This window comes from Equus przewalskii, chromosome 27, assembly GCF_037783145.1.
Source record: "Equus przewalskii isolate Varuska chromosome 27, EquPr2, whole genome shotgun sequence".
Taxonomy (NCBI): domain Eukaryota; kingdom Metazoa; phylum Chordata; class Mammalia; order Perissodactyla; family Equidae; genus Equus; species Equus przewalskii.
Genome location: NC_091857.1, coordinates 36,837,449 through 36,855,389, shown reverse-complemented (window position 1 = coordinate 36,855,389; position 17,941 = coordinate 36,837,449). Strand labels below are relative to the sequence as shown.

The 17,941-nt window shown below is 43.6% G+C and overlaps 1 protein-coding gene across 2 annotated transcripts in view; it reads right to left on the bottom strand.

The window, feature by feature from the left end:
* Positions 1-9,492: 9,492 nt before the first annotated feature.
* The window catches only part of BACE2 (beta-secretase 2), a 90,630-nt gene continuing 82,181 nt past the window's right edge, over positions 9,493-17,941 (bottom strand). The window contains exon 9 of one of the 2 annotated variants that reach the window (XM_070597798.1): positions 9,493-16,442. In XM_070597798.1, coding sequence (XP_070453899.1) covers positions 16,189-16,442 — 254 coding nt within the window. In that variant the 3' untranslated portion in view covers positions 9,493-16,188. The remainder of the gene's footprint in view (positions 16,443-17,941) is intronic. The other variant, XM_070597799.1, reaches the window with a different exon arrangement.

Genomic DNA, 17,941 nt, shown 5'->3' with positions numbered 1-17,941 from the left:
TGGTCCTGGACTCTTATTTTGGGTGAGGTTTTTAATTACAGTTTCTATCTCCTTACTGGTGATTGGTCTATTCAAATGGTCTATTTCTTCTTGATTCAGTTTTGGGAGGTTGTATGATTCTAAGAATTTATTTGTTTCTTCTAGATTATCCAATTTGTTGGCGTATAGGTCAACTACATCACCCGATCTTGGAGAGATGGCCTTTGTAAGAGATGCCTTACAACGCCTGCAGTGTGCTTCCCTCTCATCATCAGTTCCAAATGTTCCAGGAGTTTCTCTTGTGTGGGCTACGTGTCTCCCTCTGTTGCAGCAGGTTTGCTCTTGCTGCAGGTGCCCAGGGTGGCTAGGCTGTCCCCCTGGCTGGCTGGTTGTAATGCTCAGCTGTGTGTGGCTGCTGTGGTCCTTTCAGTTACTTTATTGGGTTTAGGGAGCCAAGCACAGTTGGTTGCAAGATCTAATAGCACATTCCTGTTGCAGGTTTTCTGTTAAGTGAACAAGCTTGGCTGGCTGCTAGGGTCAGGGACTTACAATTGCTATAGGCCCCCAGCCTACAAGGCTGTTGTCAGCTCTCTCAGGAGTGCAGCTGAGTGGGTCCAGCCCCAGGCATGGCAGCACATAATTGTTTCAGGCTTTGGAAGGTGGGCCTGATCCCCTATGTGGCTGTTTGAGAAGTACAAATCTGGGGCAACTGACAAGCCCCACCACCCACAGGGCTGCACAACCTGTCAGCTCAGTCCCGCCCCATGCATGCACCCAAAACCATGGAAGCAGACCCACTCCTCCCACTGCAGAGGCCAAGTGCACTCCACCAATGCAGGCCTGCCCCTTGCCCACACCCTGCCCCACCAAGAGAAACCCACTTGCCCAACTGTAGAGGTTCCAGGCACCCCACCTTTGAGGGCCCACAATTTGCCTGAGGGCTTGCTGTTGGGTGGGGCCAGTCCCTAGGGTAGGGTGCCTGCTCTGGCTGATTAAATTGGTGCTCTAGTGGGTGGGGCAAACCCATTGGCTAAGAGGCCAGGGGAGGAACTCCAATGGCATCTGCCAGTGTCTGTGTCAGCATCCCCGCACTAGGTCAAAGTAATGGCTGCCACTGTCTCAGTCCCTGGGGAGGTCTCACCTCTCACTGAGATGCACCCAGAGTGTATCCAGTGAGTCTCTTTTCACCAAAGGACTGTGTACCTTTCTTTCTGGTGATTTTAGCTTGTTTTCTGAGATGAGTGAATTTGTACATGGGCCCTTAAGAGCAGGCTTTTTTTACCCTCTTATGTCTGATAGCTTTTCTGGGACAATTCCCTGGTTTTGTTAATAGCCATGAAAGCCAGGTATTATGACACTCATGTCGGTTGTGCTGAGTCCAAAAGCTGCTGATTGTGGTAATGCTCCCCCACTCAGATCTGCTCCTTCAGAGAAAGGCTTTGTACTTTAAGGTTGTGCCTGGCTGGCCATGAAGCTATGTGCTAGAAGGTGGCTTTTCCCTCTCCAGAAAGGATTTCTGCCTTGTCTACCTCTGTCAGCACTGTCCCTTGTTGTTGGGGTTCCTTTTTATCTAGGTTTCAGTTCTCTCTCAGGGGTAATTATTCCAAGAGTAGTTGTAAATTTGTTGTGTCTGTGGGAGGAGGTGAGTTCAGAGTCCACCTCCACCGCACCTGCACACCTTCTCTCTAAAATTGCTCCTCTCACTGCATTGACAGTTTATATTACTTTTTCTCTTAATATAATATAATCATTTCCTGACCTTGAAATTGTTAAGATTTTGAATGGTTGCGAGTATTCCACCCTATAGACGTGTGACAATCACTCTTTTTCTTTACTGTTGGACATCTAGATTGCTTCCATTCTTTTCCACCGTGAATAACACAGCAATGAATATGTTTGCGACAAATCTTGATTTGAGTTTTAACAAAAAGTTAAAAAAATTTAGATAGCCAGACTAAAATATTCCCATAATAAAAACCAAACAAACAAACAAAAAACCCTTAAAATGATATGAAAATATATACAATCAAAACTGAAGGCCAGACTTTCAGAATGAACATGGCCATATAAGTCAGTGACTTTCTCCTTTTTCTCTTTGAAATCATAGAAGAGAAACAAGAAAAATGAAACCAAAAAGCAAACTACAAACGAAAAAAGCGAACTAAACTACAGTTTCGTACAAACTACTAAAAACCTTGCATTTTTAGTGAAATGAGGAGAGAGAACGGCAGACTACAAGACTGTGCAGAAGCTTCCAAAAGCAGCTGAGGTCAGGCAGAGGTCATGGGGAAGAAATGAAGAGACAAAGGATGGCAAGTGAGTTAGGGTTCAGCAGCATCCAGTCTCAGAAGGCACTGGAAAACATTCATTTCCCTGAATGAGTAGCTCCCCCTGCAATGTAAAAGGCTTATTCCTTCTTTTCAGCAACAGGAAAGGAGAGTGAACAGGGCTGATGGCACTCCTCAGAGAAGCTGTGAAACTATGTACACACAAGTTTCAAATTTCCAGAAAACAGTCTGCTTATGTGGCAGCAGAGAAAGATGTAATATGAGAACTGAAACCTGGGAGGCGAGGTGAAACCTACGTTCTCAGTCCCACTGCAACCTCCTGGAAATAGCTGGTCCACAAATCTACGGTGAGTGAACGAATGATTTAAAAAAGGAACTCAAGCAGAATGGATGAGCAGATGTTACAAGAAACAAAATGTGGAAAAGAGCGGCAAAACTTAGCATCTAATGAAGAGCACTGACCAGAAAAAAGATCTTCAGAGAGCAGATGAAAAGTGTCAGCATGCATTTTGTGACAATTTAAAAAAAAGAATGCATTGAAGTAATTCCTTCAACAAAGGAGGCTCATAAAGAAGAAATGCAAAAATTGGGGAAAGGCAGCAAAAGAACAGGAGGAGACGAAACTCAAGCTGACCGAACTCAAGAAAGACATAAATATACTAGAAGAAAATACATTTATGTTTCCTTACACACTTGGAGTTGAAATGGCTGTTCTAACACTCAAGTGCAGAACACCTGTTAGAAAACACTTAGTAAATTTGAATGTGTGTATACACCTTTCTCAAAGGCAAAAAGAGACAAAAACAAAAACAAAAACAAAAACAAAAAACCCCAACACAAGCTAAGTCAAAAGACAGGAAAAACTGGAAAAAATATTTGCAACTGATAATCTCCCTTGTTTTTTTTTTTTTAATTCAGCCATCGCACATGGTGCTTTCTATGTGGCAGGCATTATACTGAGCACATTACAAAGATTAGCTCAGTTAATTTGTGCACCAACTCTGAGATGCAGTGTTGTTAGTAACCCCATTTCACAGCTGGGAAATTGGAGCAGGAAGGGTTAAGTAATTTGCCAGGATGACACAGCTAGTATGAAGCTAATATGTAGGCACCTCCACATATAAAGTCTATAATCTGTATACCAATATTTACATGAGTCTCTTGAAACTGACCAACAGCCCAGTAGAAAAATGGATAAAAGATCTGAAGAGTTCATAGAAAAAAAACTGCAGTTGGCTCTTAAATAAATGAAAAGATGTCCAAAGTCTTTCATGATAAAGATATGCAAATTAGAACTACACTGAAATATCATTTTCACCTATCAGGTTTGCAAAAATCCCCCAATTTTCTTAGGCTTGTTTTTTAAAATTGAGGTATAATCGATATATAACAATATATTAATTTCAGACGTACAATATACTGATTGGATATTTGTATAGATTGTGAAATGATCACCACAATAAGTGTAGTTAACATCCGTCACCATGCAGTTACAAATTTTTTTTTTCTTGTGATGAGAACTTTTAAGATCTCTCTTAGCAGCTTTCAAATATGCAATACAGTATTATCAACTGCAGTCAGTCGCCATGCTGTACAGTACAAAAGTTCTTGATGAGAGACAGGGAACCAGGCACATTCATATATTACTTGTAGGAGTGTAAATTGGAATAATTCCTTTTTTTTTTTTAAGGTATACTCTCTGACGAGAAAGATTGGCCCTGAGCTAATGTCTGTTGCCAATCTCCCTCTTGTTTTTTTTTTTTTCTCCCCAAAGCCGCAGGACATAGTTGTATATACTAGTTGTAGGTTATTCCAGTTCTTCTATGTGGGATGCTGCCACAGTGTGGCTTGACTAGTGGTGTGTAGGTCCATGCCCAGGATCTGAACCCGTGAACCCCCGACCGCTGAAGTGGAGCACGCGAACTTAACCACTTGGCCACAGGGCCGGCCCCCTGGAATAGTTCTTGTAAAAGGCAATTTGACAGGGCTTGTGAGGATTGTAAATGTAGGTGTCCTTTGACCCAGCAATTCCCCTCCCGGAAATGAATCCTCCACGTGGACTTGTCCACACGATGTTTGTATAAGCTTACTCATTGCAACAACCTTTTAAAGACAAATGGGAAGGCTACATGGCAAACTCCTAGCAGATTCCCTTGGCAGAGGTTAGGGGTGGTGGGGAAGGGGTTGAAACGAGGCAGATGAGGCATCAGGAGTGGGAAGGAGATTTTTCACCAAAGATTGTTTTGACTTTTGAACCTTGCGAACGTATAACCTATCAAAAGTTAAATGAAAAAAGGCTTAAACGTAAATAAGGCATAAAAAAGAAAAAACAGAAATAAAAGACAAATATTAGGAAGAAGATAAAGTTATCATCATTTGCAGATGATATAATTTTCTTCTCGGTAAACCTCAGAAAATCAAAGCAGGAAAAAAACTTGTTTGAAACAATAAGTTTACTAATGTGGTCAATTACAGGATGAAAACATAAAAGTAGGTACATTCAGATACATAAGCAATAACCAATTTTAAAATGTCATAAAAAAGTCCCATTTATAATGACAACACAAAATCCACAGTCCTTGGGGATTAACTCATCAAGAAATAGGCATTCACCTCCCACATGAAGTGAACTCTTCTGAGGGATGTGATAAATGACCTAATAAAGACACAACTATGCCATTCGATTGAATTCAAAGGCTTAGTTTTGTAACAATGTAAATTCTCCCGAATTTCATCTACAAATTTAGCATGACTTCTAAACAAATCTCAAGAGGACAATGTTAGAAACACCATCCAATATTTCTAAAGGATATCCAGGAGAATAAATACATGCTAATCTTACATCAGAGGACTAACCAGGGGGAATTGCCTCCCTATATATTAAAATCACATTAATAAGTGACAGTAACTGAGACAGTGGACTCGAAGCAGACGCACATATGGGTCAGAAGAGTCCTGAAGGGGCCCCCAGGAAATGCAGGGATTTAGAAACACTCAGGGTAGCGTTTACTCAACCAACAGGATCAAGCCTATTGGCTGAGCGTGTAGCAAACATCACATGAATACATTGTTTAGAAATATGGAAGTAGCAAGGAAACAGGACTGGGAGGGGGCTGCCTCTGCTCAGCGGGACCTCAAGGTGGGTAGAGGTGAGGCAGCAGCCTGCCCTGTTTTTTTGTGATAAGCTTTTTGAGATAATTTGAATTTTTAATAACGATATCAATGTATTACTTGAATTAAAAAAATTAATTCAAAAATCCCTAAACCATCCCTTTCCTCCTTGACTCCCACTTCTTGGGGTAACAGGTTAGGCTGAGTTTCATGGACTCACCAGACTCTTATTTTTTGTACTCTTACATTCATATCAACATATTTCTCTTTAAAAATGGATGTAATATTGGCATATTATGCAGCAAGTGCTTTTCTCACTCTATATATTTCCTGGTTTGTCCACATTTCTGTTTCTTGAGGATAGATTCCTAAAAGAAGGATTAATTCAGAGGTGACCTGGGTATTTTCGGGGCTCTCCAGCATGATGTTTCCGAAGCATACTTCCCATTGGCAACCTAGGACACTGCTCACCTGTTAGGCAGCTATTCATCGTTAAGAACTTTGTTCATTTGGGGCTGGCCCTGTGGCCTAGTGGTTAAGTTCGCACACTCCACTGCAACCAGCCCAGTGTTTCGTTGGTTTGTAATCCTGGGCGCGGACATGGCACTGCTCATCAAACCACGCTGAGGCGGCATCCCACATGCCACAACTAGAAGGACCCACAACAAAGAATATACAACTATGTAACGGGGGGCTTTGGGGAGAAAAAGGAAAAAAAAATTTTAAAAAAAAGAACTTTGTTCATTTGACTTTTAACTATAGTCATGCATCACATGGTGACGTTTCCATCAACGACGGACCACACAGACGACAGTGGTCCTATAAGATTAGCGCCGAGGAGCCCAGGTGTGTAGTAAGCCGCACCATCTGGGTTTGTGTAAGTGCGCTCTATGATGTTCATGTAACTGAAACTTCAGTCTCTGAACCCGGCGCCAATCCAAACAGCAAGAACAGAGTCTTGGGTGAAAAGGAAAAACAGCTTGACTTTCTTTGCCAGGCAGTGAGAGCAAAGCAACGGGCTAGTGCCTTAAGAATTGCTAGCTCCCCATTAAAAAGCGGGTAGGGGTTTTGTGTAGGGGAGGGGGGAGCATGAGGCCGTGCTGGTGGGCTCCTCCCCACCAGCCTGTTCGGCCTTGAAGCCTGAATTTCTTTTTGCTTGACTATCTAGACTTTTCCGATTAGGTTTCATCTTCAGTCTGTGTTTGGCCTTGTGAGACTGAATCTTGATGTCTGGATCTTGACTTCCTGGGAAAGACAGCTCACTCATATACTAAGGAGGGACAGAAAGACCTGGTTAGTTTTATTTATTTATTTTTTTTGAGGAAGATTAGCCCTGAGCTAACATCTGCTGCCAATCCTCCTTTTTTTTGCTGAGGAAGACTGGCCCTGAGCTAACATCCGTGCCCGTCTTCCTCTACTTTATCTGTGGGACGCCTTCCAAAGCATGGTGTGCCAAGCAGTGCCATATCCGCACCCGGGATCCGAACCGGTGAACCCCAGGCCACCAAAGCGGAACACGCGAACTTAACTGCTGCACCACTGGGACGGCCCCAAGACCTGGTTAGTTTTAAACAGCAGTTGATGCTGCTGAATATGCACAGCTGTAGTTAGCAAAGCTTATCTCAAAGTTTTTTTTTTCTTCTTCTAGCCCAGGGAAGATTTTTTTTAACCTCTTCCTCCTGGGTTTCATTCATCCAACAATGAAATCGCCTGATGATGTTTCTCAGAATGTATCCATTTGATAGTCCCACTTCTGGCAGCTTTTGTTCACTGCCTTTGCCTGTTTTTCTATGGGGCTCTCATGTTCTTCTTTGGTGTTTTAAGGGTACCTGGGGTTTGTCTTAATGAGGTATGGTAAGACATGCAGAAGCAGAGATGACTGTTATGAAGGAAGACCATTAGAAACAGGATGGACGCATGGACATGCCACGCAGGGTGGAACAGGGAGCATCAAGGTCGGCCAGGAGGCAGAGAGAGGAGGGGGAGAAAATGAGCCTTTATTTTGGTTCCCAGGAAGGAACAGGCGAGGCAGGGTAGATAGGTTTAGGATGGGCTAGACTGAGTAATTTCAGCAGGCTCTGGGGCACAGGCACTGTCTGTAATCACCTGGTATCTGACCCTGGGGTGATTAGTGGCCCAGGGTGTGACAGCCGATAAAGGATGAGTTTGAGGGTGGGCTCCAAACTGGTTGGTTTGCCTTTGAAAGGCACGCATCTAGGTGTGTTGGCTCCCAGGTGAGCTGCTTGCTGTCTCTAGGAATCGGCTAACCCGGGAGTCCAGTCTCTCCAGGGTCAGCCAGGTCCCAGATGTCAAAGCGTCAGCATACAAAAAATAAAAGACGTGGTTAACACATTTGGCTTATTTGTATGAGATTTTTATATGTGAAGAACAGAGGGCCTTTTGGTTTTATTTTTTTTTTTTTACCATGCTGACACACTTAAGACCTTGGCCTGTGGGGTCTCATCCTGTGGGGTGAGATCTCCCTTGCCCCGTACTCCTCAACTTCTCTGAATCTGTCCTCTCTGTGCCCCATGCCGTCCACCCCAGGGTTTAAGAATATTATTAGTAACAATGTGTACCAGATAGGGCTGATCTGAGGATGAAATGTCATAACGCATCTAATATGCATGTCCAGAATTTGCCGTTCAATAAATGTTAGCTTCAGTCCTTATATTTGTTAAAAATATTTTCCCTTGTAGCATTTTGACTTTAGCAGACATCATGTCCAATTTTTAAAAGCATAATTTTCCCTTCAATTTCCAGTTTTTAACCTTATCAAGACAGTAGCAGAATGGTTGAGATTGTGGGTCTGGTCATCAGACAAGCTGGCTTTTTGAATCTGGACTCTGCCACGGACAGGAAGAACCTGGAGACATTACAGACCCTCTCTGTGACTCAGTTTCCTTCCCTGTGCAGCAGCCAAGGGGCTGGAGATGTGTATTTGGGGATTGTCGCTAAGATTTATGACACATCTGGGCACCCTATTTTGCAGATTCTATTTTGGAGAAGAATGGAGGAGCAGACATCCTTGGATAGTTGCTGGGGTATAGTTTAGCTACATACACATGCTTGATGAAAGTAGCCCGTGAAAGCGAGCAGAATGAAAAAAATAAAACCACAAACGTCATACCGCAAAGTTTCACAACAGCACCACCTAGTGACAAGCACACAAAATCACACCTGCAGTGCCATCCACCGCTTAGGATGGCAACATGGGATAAACCAGCACAGAAAACAAAAGTGCAATGAAATCAAATTCTCTCCTTCGTTATTAGAAAGCAAACCTCCTATTCTGTTTCTCCAATAACTCATGCTTCACTTCCTAATGGTTTGACATTCTCTCCCCGCCCCTTTCTTTTTGTCTGGGTATCGTCAAGCAAGAAGTGTCTAGTCCTTGAAAGAAGCATATTTTTCAAGGATTGGTGTAACAGCCAGATCACGGCTCACAGACGAGGTCTGCCTCCATTAATTAAGTACCGTTACTCCTTTGCGAGAGTTGGTGCACACCCCTCTCTAGACTGACCCACTCAGCTGGATCCTTAATGCCCAAATGCTACAGCACACTTCTGGAAGGTGTGGCTCTGCATCCCACCTGGGCGAGAGCGTGGTGTAGAGAAAGAGCTCGGCTTTTGCAGGTGGACAGAGCTGGGTCCACCCCCAGGATAAACACTTTCCTGACTGTGTTTTCCTCGGCACGTGAGTTGGAGCTGGCTTCTCATCTGCAGAATGGGGAGAACACCATGTCCTTGAGGGGTGACTGTGGCAGGGGGACGGCCAGCCATTCCCAGGCGGGCATATTTGGTCCCCAAGACTAGGCTGAGCACCCTAATCCTTACCACCACTTATGTGCGCTCATTGTTGTCTTTTGTGTAGGCGGTTTCTCTCCACTCCGGGGATGACTGTCGCATCTAAAGGACTTTATTCCTCTCCCATTTTCAGCATACTTTACATCTTAACCATTGGGCCTGGACCCTCCCTCCATTCAGTTTTACCTTTGATGCTTTACAGGACTCTGTGTGAAAGCAGAGGAGGTTAGCAGACCGGGACACGCCGCCAACAGCAATTTCAGGAGTGTGACTTGCACTAAGAATTAAAAAATTCCAAACCCAGCAAGTTGGAAGTATTATTTATTCAAACAAACCAAACTCTTTTATTTCCTTTTCAATGGTATACATCTTAAATTGTTGGTACACACAAGTATAAAAATAGGATTATTTTAGAAAACTCCAGTTTTGAAGTGCACAACGATTCGGACATTGGTCAGTAGCCGCAGGGCCACTTCTAAGATGGAACGAATACTTCTTTGCTCCAACTCCTGGTCCTATCACACCTTTAATTTAAGTCGATATACTAAAAATAGAGGGAAATTCCAAAAGGGAAATATAAAATAACCTTAAGCATTTTCAGAAATACAAGTTACACTGAAGAATTGTGTATTAAAGGACATTAATCTGAGATGTACACATAAATACATTTCGTAAAGCACTACTTTTAGCATCCATTTTAGCAGACAAGGCTTGTAGCTCTTTGGCCCAAAAAGAAACGCCACTAGTGCAGCAGAAAAGTCACCCTTTTTAAGAAAAAATGAGTGCCTCCTTTAAGTGACTGAACATAGAGATTTTAAACTTTAAGTATATTTAACTGTGCGAATTAACAGAAATGGTAGGAAATGCATCATTTTAGATGACAAACATTCAGCTTTTATTAGCACATGACAAATCTCATTCATTCTCTTTCCTCTCCTCGTACTAAGTAATGCCAACGCTAAGTACAATTCCAAAACTCACAGCTAAGAATGTAAAATAGTACATCCACAATTCGGAAAATGAGAGAAAGCAATTCCAGGTTGTTACCACCAGCAACAGAGAACATAAAACTGGATAAAAAGCTGGAGTCAAGGGAGTTTATTTTGGGTGATTTTTGTTATAGATCAGTAGGTCCTTAATTAGCTTTGTTCACATTTTCTTTATCTCAAAAAGATAATCTTTGAACGTTTTCTTAATTTTCATTCAGGAGTGATAACTGCAAAAATGGGAAATTTTACCTCAATAGGTAACATGAGACAAGCTGAAATCTTGTTATATCAGGACATTTTCAACAACCTCTACATGTAGCACTTAGAGAAAAAAATAAGCCCTGCCTTTTGGTCACACTTGCCTTCTCACAATATTCTGATCCATGCGTGCATCGTGAGTACAAACACATATATTCCAACCTAAATTAAGGAAATTCTGTAGAAAAACATCATTGCTACAGGACGCGAGGTTTCAAAGAGGCTCAAGGTTTCAAGTCTCCTTTTAGTAACATCATTAAGATGGCAGCTGTGCTCAACTTATTTGAAATCTATTTTATAAACCTATAATCTGTAATTATATAATTATAAATCTATATTGGTAAAATATTCTACTCCGATGGATATGTGTGGGGTACACCTGTGTGCTACATACAATTTAGACTTTACCCATTGGGTCCGGTAGAGGTCATTCTCCATCTGTAAAGGGAACTGCCTACTTCTCATGACTGCCGGGTAGGCGGGGGCAAACCCCGGCCCGTGGATATCTAGAGGCGAGACAGGTCTTCCACCATCACACCCTGTCCTGTAACCTGAGATGCTAACTGGTACCCAAAGGCTGTATGGGACACGTGGAGGCCCTTGGCCATCAAACATCAAGTGCCCTGGAGTCACTGTCACTGTGGGCTGGATCCGAATTTATCAGGAACCTTGATGTGCCTCTTGACTCAGCCTTGAGCTACTGGGCCCTCGCTCTTTAAGAGCAAGTGTGCTATAAAATTACACAGCACAGTGCAGTTTAGAAACACCAGACATCTATGTGCAGTATCTGATTATAAAAACCTCAGCGAAGGTTCAGGGGTAGGGGAGAAAACACTGTATGGATTGGTTGAAGCTGTATGTCCTCAAGTAACTAATGTGCCCAGAGGTTTTGCAGACACACTGACGTCACTATGAGGCCTGGCTCTGCTCTCACTTCCCCATTCCACAAATATGACTAATGACAGGCTGTCAGGCTGTCCTCACCCGCCCCCAGGAGGACATTCTCAGCAACCCAGGGCGCTTGCCCAAGGCTGAGAGCCATGGGTGGCCTTCACTGGAGTCTCCTGGGGAGACTAATGAAGTGCTCTGACTGAACTGGACCAGGGTGAGCTCCGGGATGTCACGGGCCTGCAAGGGATGCTGGTTGCCCGTGAGCCACACTGATGCACAGGGGCTCAGAGGCTGACAGCAGTGACATGAAGGAGCCTCCTGCTTCCTCTCCAGCTGTTCTTTCTGGAAGTATCTCTGACAGAAGGTATTCTCAGAGGAGTGTGGCCAGGAACCTGTAGGACTCTGAATCACGGCCGGCCTGGCAGGGTTGGATAGAAATGGCTGTGTCGGACTTGCTCTGGCTTTCAATGAGACAGTCAGGGCAGCGGCTGCCAGGAGCCCTTCCCAGATGCTCAGATCCCAAACTTTGCCAGCTCCCCTTTGGCCCCAGCCTCTTGACCCTGCCCTATGAACTTCCTAGCGCACAACCTTGAACCTGCAGCCTGAGGACCGTGTCCGTCTTGGGAGTTTGGGTACCTTAACTTTTAGTAGAACACAGGTGATCTAAAAATGGCTGCAAAAAAGTTTCTCTTTCACAAATTATAAATCCTGAGGGGTCCCTTTGGATAATTCCTAAAAAGAAAGCTGTGCCAAAAACGTGGGTGAAATGAGCTGCCTGTGACACCCTGGGGTGTTCTCAGCTCCTCTAGATCTTTGCTTTCATCTGCTGGTCAAGGGTTATGACTTCTTACCCGACCTCCTTTCCCAGATGCTAGAATTTTCCAGGTCCCAAACATCCTCTACTCTCTATTCCTTGAATGAACCAATCTTCACTTGGCTTGGTCAACACAAAGTGGAAGGGGCCACAGTTTTTCACTTTGTCCGTGCTGACATCTGACACACAACTCCAGCTCTAACGTTCTTGAAGTTTGGGGTTTATGGCTGTGTAAGATAAACCACATCTCCAATTGATTTAGCAACTTTAAGGTTAAAAGAAATCTCAGGATTCCTGCAGTTAAAGCTACTTTTCCAAAGGAGCACATTCTGCTTATTTTGTTAGCATACTTTTGCTTATATTTTTATTTCCCTTCCCCACTTTCAAATGTATTTTTCCAGCTTGCTATTTAATTGGTAAACTGCCAGAGGTTCAAATCCCAAATCCTTACAACCCACTAGAAATGTACACAATAACTTCTGTGGTGTGGAGTTTTCTTGGCACTAAAAAATCTCGTCCCTCTCTTGGAGAAACCTGTAATTTTACATTTTAGGGTGTTTAGTTGTTTTCCCCCAAAAAGAAAAATTCTTAGTAGCAAGCTTTTCCTCTGAACAGTTCTGTAATCAATTCTAATAAGTCTGTGCAAGAGAAAACGCACTGGGATTCCACCCAATTATTTGGTCTCCACTAAAAAGGAAAAAGTCCGTGAAACTCAATTATTGTTGTTTATGGAACAGGATGTTTGGCAGTGACTCTTCCAAAAGACATCAATTGGCACCAGGCCAGGGCTTAGAACTGAACCATGCTGGGCAAATCCACCACATGGGGATGCGGTAAGAGGAATTGAACAAATTTTCATTCACATAGAGAACCTATTAAATAGTGAAATAATTCTTCGTCACCTCTTAAATGAGTTCATGGAATCTCCAAATCACAGCTGCTCTGCAAATTCTATTACCTGACGCTCTGCAGAGCTGTGAATGCTGCATTGCTGGGAATGACTTCCGTCATTTCAAACCAGAAGGGACCCCACATTTATCTCCCACCAAAACCTCTGCATTTCACAATGAATCAGGTAAAACATCCTTCCAAACACTTGGGAGTGGACTGTGTTTAGGGAAACATTCCCCGCTGTCACACGCAAGGAAATCTGTTTCTTTAATGCCAAGTACTTGTTTTTGATTCTAAGAAATACAAAATAGTGTACGGTAAATGCCAGGTGATCTGACACCAGTCACTTGTGGTTCTTTTAAATTCCGGAGGAAAAAAAATAGAATCAATCCTCATCTCATTTCCTTGCTATTTTCCATAAACAGTTTCAGTTGCTGAAGACAGGATTTCATTTCAGGCTTCTGAACAGCTTATCAAGACTATAAAGCCTCACCCTATTTAAAAAAAGTATTGTTCATGTAGAAGCATCTATTTCCCATCAGAGAGTTGACAAGGTTTTGACAACAACCTTTCAGGAAAGACCATCTTCCAGCATTTTCCACAGTGTGTTACAAGGTAAAAATGATACCCTCAAATGGTTGCTACTTCCTTTCCTGTTCAAAGCCAGCCTTCTTGAAGCTTTTCCAAGCTAAGTATCAATTTACATAACTCGAGGAGGTGGGTGTCACTAACAGGGTTTTGACTCAAAGTCCAATTTTCTGCAGCAAGGCACGCCAGGAAAATGTCTCACATTCAATTGTCTATTTCATCCGTGTTGCTAAGTTATGCTTTTGTAATTTAAGTATTTCCATTAAAATGTCACATCCAATGACATCTGAGATGAAAAGGTAGCGAAATTTGATATGAAATACAGAGCATTATAGCAAACTTCATTCAAATACCCTAGCTTGAAATCTGACTTGGTATTATCATGTATTCTGGGAACAGTGCCTGCTAATCTACTTCAACAGAAATGTTCCCCAGCTCAGAAACCTAACACGAGAAAATGGAACAGAAGACGCCTGTGTGAAGAAACATGGAGCAAAACTAAGCGGGTCATCCCAGCCATTCTATCCTTTCATTTCAGGGGTTCAGATTTTTCATAGCAAGGGGAAGACACAGTCCAGGGGCATTGCCTTCACTTCTATGCAAAGTGGCCCACAAAACAGGAACCAATGAAAAAGCCAACTGGGCAAGCAGAGAATTGGACTTCCAGAGACTTCTAACTCTGAAATGTATTTTGAAATTATTCCCTGTCAACTAGCTGAGACCAGAAATGATGATGAGCATCTGACAACAGAATCCCCTTCTACCATCCCATTCCAAGATGGCATTGTGCCCGCCATGCTTGAACTATATCTTGAAGAACACAGAAGACTCACGCTCTTTCTAAGATGCAACTTAAACCTTCTCCACAAGAATCTCACAGATTCTTCTGGCTGTGGAGTCTGCGAGGACACTGTGACATGTATAAGTGGCCCCACGTCTCTTTGGCACTGTCAAATATTTCTAAATATGGAGGTGACCTGGGGAGCCAGTGAGGAGAGAGGGCTGAAACATGCACATGTAGCCTATTTTGAACACAACGCTCCAGCTGGAGGAGATGCTCCATAGTCAGCCCTTCCAGTGCAATTTTATTATGTACCCAACTCATTCCAATAGCAATGCAGAGTGAACATTGAACATGGCACACGAACGAGAGAGAAGGAATATTACCTTTGAACTCTTCTCCTAATTACATCAGATCATACAAAGCTGACTACATTGAGTTAAAGGCTTCCACTTTTCTTTGGCAAAGGCCTAAATAAATGACAGCGAGTGGAAATTTCCTCAAATAAGGATACCACTGCACATCCAACTCGTCACCCAAGATTGAACACACCAAAGGGAAGAAGGATGTGGGTCAACCACTCAACGGATTTGTTTAAGCTGATTCAGATGAATGTGCTTGAGTCTAGGGGATTCTGCAAACAGAAACACATAGTTTCAAAGCACAGGAGGAATTGGGTGTTCCCTTCATGTCCTTTGCAGGTCTTGGATCTTCCTTCCCCGAGACGTGCTCAGAAGTACGGGCATTTAGCCATTTCCCTATTTCCCCAAGGGGTAATAATCAACTTACCTTCAGAGAGTTGGAAGAGAAACAACTAAGCTAGGGAAAAAGAATTTGTGTTTCTCATTAAAACACTGTTTGTTCATTTTAAGTAAGAGTAAGCATGGCGACAGTGACCAGCTTGGTGACAGACCTTCTCCAGGTTGATGTGAGCTCAGCACCTGATACATCTCACCTGTTGGAATGAGGGTTCTTTTAGGTGAGGTCAGCAGCTGGGACCAGGCTGCCTGCACTCCCACCCAGGCACAGGACCCTAGGCAAAGTCTCAACAGAGGTAGTTTTTCACTTTGACACCAACAATACTATGCAAGCAGTGAGTACAAAAGAGTAGGTTTCCTTCCCACTCTATCGCGATGGACGGACGGTCTTCCATCTTCAGAAGAGGCTGGTGAAGGCTGCTGGGTGACGATCTTCTCCTTGAGGATTCAGCTCCCAATCAGAGCACAGAGACCCAGAAAAGGGGCCTGCTGCTGTTTCCGACTCAGAAGGGGGCAGGATGGTTATATCATCAGGCCCCAGGCTGCTTCTCCTGCCATCATATTGCAAGCCTTCTTGTCTCACTCTGACCTGGGTTGAGGCTTAGTGCAAAATACTCTTAAGTGAAATAGAAAAAGCTTCCCATTAGCTAAGAGGAGTTATAAACTATATGCACTCACTTCTCCAGAGATGGGAGGGAGAGAACTAGCCAAGGCTTGCTTTTTTTTTTTTTTGGTGGTATACCTAGACAGTTTGGTATAATCAGTCACATAAAGGCTGCAGCCCAATTCACTCTGTTTTGGTTTAGAAGGAGGTGTTTTTTATTATCATTTTTCTTGGAAGTAGGAGAGAAGGAGGAAGCTTTAAAATCAAGAATCAAAATACAGTGAGTCTCGAAGGCATCTGGGAGCAGAACAGAGATTTAAGACTAATGGACATAGGAAGAAACCTTGCCTTAGAACCCCTGCTTACTGCACTTGAAATTTATTTCTCTTAATAGTTGAGTTCAAGGTTGCCCGAGTTCAGGCTTTGCTCTTCATTTCCAGCGATGCCGGACGAGAGAGGACTCATCATTGACAACCTCGGGATCGCGGGGGCCATGCCGACACCGGAACGGAACTAGCAGCAGGATGATTAAGATAAGAAGGATGATTCCGCACACGCTCATAAGAGTATAGGAGACAATCCACAAAATGGGCTCATTCAAAGGCAGGGCAGGGACACAGTTGCTGGCTACATCGTCTGTGGAGAAAGGCCCAGAAATTTCAGACACCGGAGCACCTGCAATTTCTGAGGAGACAGAAGGGGGAAAATCCACAGCTATGAAATGAGCAGTCCATCTCTAACATATGACAAAAGAGATAACCCCTTGCTTTATCAAACCACAGTCACATCGGCACTCAGGTTCCAGGGGCTCAGGCATCTGAGCACGCACTGAGCAAAGTCTCGGTGGCTGCGTGCCTTCAGAGGGTCCAGTCCCTTGAATCTGGAACGACAGCATGTTTCAAGGTGTACAGGTGCTGAACCTATGTGATGGAGAGCGATGTGCAGAAGGGCATAGACAGAAGCATCAGGTGCTCCGTGGAGGGCAAGCAATGGCTGGAGCGCTATGCAGGTCAGAGAGTACCGGTCAGTGCCCGGTAGGGACATCTGGGTTGGTTGTGCTTCCTCAGTGGAGACCAGCAAGGAAGCGTAAGTAGGAAAAGCAGTAGCATCTGAAGCAGAAAGCTCAGCTGAACCTGTCTGAATCATGGGGATGTCCCCTGGTGGATTCTATAACAGTGTCTCTTAATGGGTTCCAAGACCACCTGGGTCAGACTGGCCCAGGACACCCTTCCCCGCCCCAAACTTGCCCCATGTCACATCTACAGTGTACAGAGGACCCAGAATCAAGAGTGGTAAAGGGGTGCACCACCAAATCCATGACATCACTGGCAAGAAAGAGAAACAGAGCTAAAACTCATGGGTGACTTTTGCTAGCAGACTCTGGGATAACACTTTCACTGGGAAGGACGTCTTAGATGATTTCTTACAGCAGGTTTGGGGATTATCAGTATCTCCTTTACCTACTCTCCACTTATCTGCTCCTTTCAGGGGTACAGATTTGTTTGACACCTTAAGCTTTACTTGGAAAAATAAATAGGCCTTGTTACCCATTTCACTCATAATTAAGAAATGAGTATTTAGGCACTAGAAAGCAACATTCTAAGCATTTAATTTTTCTGTAACTAAAGTCTCAAGATTCTAAGGCCTGCCAAGTAAGATCACTTTTTACTGAGGAAAGAAAAAGTCAAAATAACAATGGAATAATGCCCTTAAAAATGAGGGACAAAACAAACTTGACTAATACATTTTCTTGCTAAGGTGGATTCTGTTCATGTGGATTCACGGCTTTTACTAAGTGTACTGGAAGAGAAAAGGAATGAACAAGAGCCTGCAAATACCTAAGAACAGAGATGCTAGCCTGTGGTTAATCTAGACCCCCAAGTGTCTACAGCTGTGGTCAGCAAAGGACATCCCACAGACCAAATCCGGCTTGCCAGCTCTCTCTCTTTGAAAATCGAGTTTTGTTGGAACACAGCACATCCATTTATTTACATATTGGCTAAGGTCACTTTTTTCTTTTTCTTCTTCTCCCCGAAGACCCTGAGTATATAGTTGTATATCCTAGGTGTAGGTCCTTCTGGCTGTGGTATGTGGGATGCCGCCTCAACATGGCCTGATGAGCGGTGCCATGTCCACACCCAGGACCTGAACCAGCGAAACCCTGGACCGCTGAAGTGGAGCGC